Source organism: Sinocyclocheilus rhinocerous, unplaced genomic scaffold (assembly GCF_001515625.1).
Source record: "Sinocyclocheilus rhinocerous isolate Xijiao unplaced genomic scaffold, SAMN03320098_v1.1 scaffold1334, whole genome shotgun sequence".
NCBI lineage: Eukaryota > Metazoa > Chordata > Actinopteri > Cypriniformes > Cyprinidae > Sinocyclocheilus > Sinocyclocheilus rhinocerous.
Window position 1 is genome coordinate 184,933 of NW_015626864.1, and position 2,968 is coordinate 187,900.

Below are 2,968 nucleotides of genomic sequence, written 5' to 3' on the forward strand. Positions count from 1 at the left end.
AAAAAAAAAATTTAAATGAAAGAAAAAAACTTTTCACGCCAAAACAGCTTTTAAAAATATGTGGCAGTAGAGGTGGGACAAAGGAAATAAAGGACAGCATTTGTATAATATACAAAACAAGTTGGTTTAGTTAGAGTTAGTTATGGTAACAGAAAGGAAGATACAGTAATATCTCGTCTGAGAACTGGTCATTTTGCCCTCAACAAATCACTTCAGATGACAGGGAAACATGATTCTGGTCAGTGTTATAAATGTGGACTCCCAGAAACCGCAGAGCATGTGCTGATCAATTGCATGGAGTATGAAAGACAAAGACTACAATTAAAGGACGATTTAATATCTGTTGGCATAAACTCTTTAACTTTGCAGAATGTACTAAACAGTTCTTATCAAGGTTATAAAGCTCTTATTTTTTTTTGAAAGCAATAATGTTATATAACAGAATATAGGAAGATAGTTTTTTTCTCTCTCCTGATATCAATGTCTCACTCTCCATCAGTAGGTGGCGGACTATGCAGCTAACGCTGGTTTGCCAACCGCCATTAAACGTTGAAGAAGAAGAGCCTTCACATCATATCCTGTTAGCGTGTAGGGAGAATGAAAAAAAATGACCTCCCATGATTTGTAGCACAAATAACCTCGTATAACAACTAAATAGAACTTAACCACAATATTTAACTGTAAGGGTATAATTGTGAAAGAAATACTATTATGGCGGCTTTGGTTTCATGCTGTTTTGGCTGTCGTGGAGACAATAACAGGGACCACGTAACACTGAAGGAAATGCCCACGGTTCAGCTGGACACTCATCATATGGGTAAGTGTTGCGATCTGACATTTCAGACATATTATATTCATGGAAAAGATCTGACAGTTTGATAAGCTAGGCTGTCCTTCTTCAAAAAAAAAAAAAACAAGTGCCTTTTTCGCCATACAATGAAGTGTTATGATCATTTTAGTGCTGCCAGACTTGACATAACAGTTTATTTACAGTTCTTTGAGTTTGACATTTGTAATGACATGTATATAATTCAATGGGACGAGGCAAGGGGACTTAATAAACAATAGTTAAATGACACAAAATGTATAGCATGTATGAATAAGTGCACAATTTCAGAACGTCATGAAGCAGAAACAAATGGTAGTAAACTATTTTGGTCTCTGTTATGCTGTTAATTATGTATGTGAAAACTGGATTTTTCCCCCCCGTGATATTTCAGGTACTGATGTTGTCATTGTAAAGAGTGGAAGACGCATATGTGGAACTGGTGGTTGCATTGCAAACGCCCCTCTCCATCAAAACAAGAGCTACTTTGAATTCAAGATTCAGTCCACAGGTAAGACATGATGTGTGCAAGCATTTACATGTAAGTTTGACAAATTGCTCCATACTTTGATTTAGTCATTAGGTGTGACTGCTGTGAACTTCGGCTCTTGCAGGTGTCTGGGGAGTAGGAGTGGCAACGCGGAAAGCAAATCTGAACCAGATCCCTATGGGTAGAGACCCACACAGCCTTGTGCTCCGGCAAGATGGCACCGTGTTCCACAACAATGAAGAAAAGAACAGATTACCTGCAAACAGCTTACCGCAGGAAGGAGACATTGTGGTGAGTCTTAGCGGCATTAAATAAATATGGGATTTGTTGGTAAACAAATCTATTTATATGTGCTTGGTAAAGGGAGAAGCATTTCATTTTGGACTGTGCTTCCATTTGGGTTTTGCTGCTTATAATATCAACAAGGGATCTTAACTGTGTTGTTACAGACTCATTAAATACTGGAGTTTTGTTGTGAACTTTATTTTGGTATACCGCCACCTGACTGTAATTTCATACTGAGTTTACTGGGTTATCTGCAAACTGGAAACCTGTTAGCACTAATATGTATGCTGACAGGAGCTGTGATGGTTTTCATGAAAGCAGTGGTTCATTTTCAGTGTAATAGCTTCATGTATCTAATTTTCTGGCTTCGCCCATTTTTGTGTGTGTAGGGTGTTACGTATGACCATGTGGAGCTGAATTTGTACCTAAATGGGAAGAATATGAACTGTCCAGCATCAGGCATTAGAGGAACTGTTTATCCTGTAGTTTATGGTAAGTATTTTTCAGTATTATTTTCTTTTTTTAATGACTATAACTAACCACTAACATCTTCTTTGGTTGCCAGTGCAGTTGAGACAGGAATTGCTCTGTTACGTAATAACACAATTACAAAATTGCCTTGATTTTTATTCTCTGTTAACCTGTAGTTAGTGATGAACTGCATAGAGATGACCAGTCTTTTAATGTTCTTTGATTCCAGTATTGCACAATGTTTACAGTGGGTATATAAAATACCCCCCCCCCTTAAAATAATCACATTGTGTTGCTTTGCAGCCTGAAATGAAGATGGACACAGTTTTTGTTTTATCCAGCTGTATTTACTCAGTGCAACTTATAAGATCCAAGTGAAAGATAAAACACCAACATGTCAGGAAAAAATTAAAGGGGTCATAACACACACAGTTTCACCCAATCTATGTTTTTATACAGTCTATGCTTAAACCCCATTGAAAATCTGTGGAATGACATGAAGATTGCAGTCCACAAACGCTCACCATCAAATTTAACTGAACTTGAGCAGTTCTGCAAAGAAGAGTGGGCAAATATTGCAAAGTCTAGATGTGCAAAGTTAGTAGAGACAGAGACATATCCCAACAGACTAAAGGCTGTAATTAAAGCAAAAGGTGGTGGGGGGGTTGTTGGTGTTTTATCTTTCACTTGGATATTATAAACTGCAGTAAATACAGCTGGATAAAACAAAACTGTGTCTTCATTTCAGGCTGCAAAGCAACCAAATGTGATTATTTTAAAGGATATCTCTGTATATCTCTTTCTTATTCTGCTGTAAAATATATATTTTTAAACATTTAAGACATAACCTTGCACCATCATTTGAATTATATTACAGCTCTTTTTTTTTTTTTTTG

General features: G+C 36.8%; 1 protein-coding gene across 1 annotated transcript in view; it reads left to right on the top strand.

The window, feature by feature from the left end:
- Positions 1–543: 543 nt before the first annotated feature.
- LOC107718900 (SPRY domain-containing protein 7-like) overlaps positions 544–2,968 on the top strand; it is a 3,331-nt gene continuing 906 nt past the window's right edge. Inside the window, exons 1-4 of the mRNA XM_016526158.1 lie at positions 544–817; positions 1,221–1,337; positions 1,441–1,607; positions 1,991–2,093. Of these exons, the coding sequence (XP_016381644.1) occupies positions 712–817; positions 1,221–1,337; positions 1,441–1,607; positions 1,991–2,093 (493 nt within the window). The 5' untranslated portion in view covers positions 544–711. The remainder of the gene's footprint in view (positions 818–1,220; positions 1,338–1,440; positions 1,608–1,990; positions 2,094–2,968) is intronic.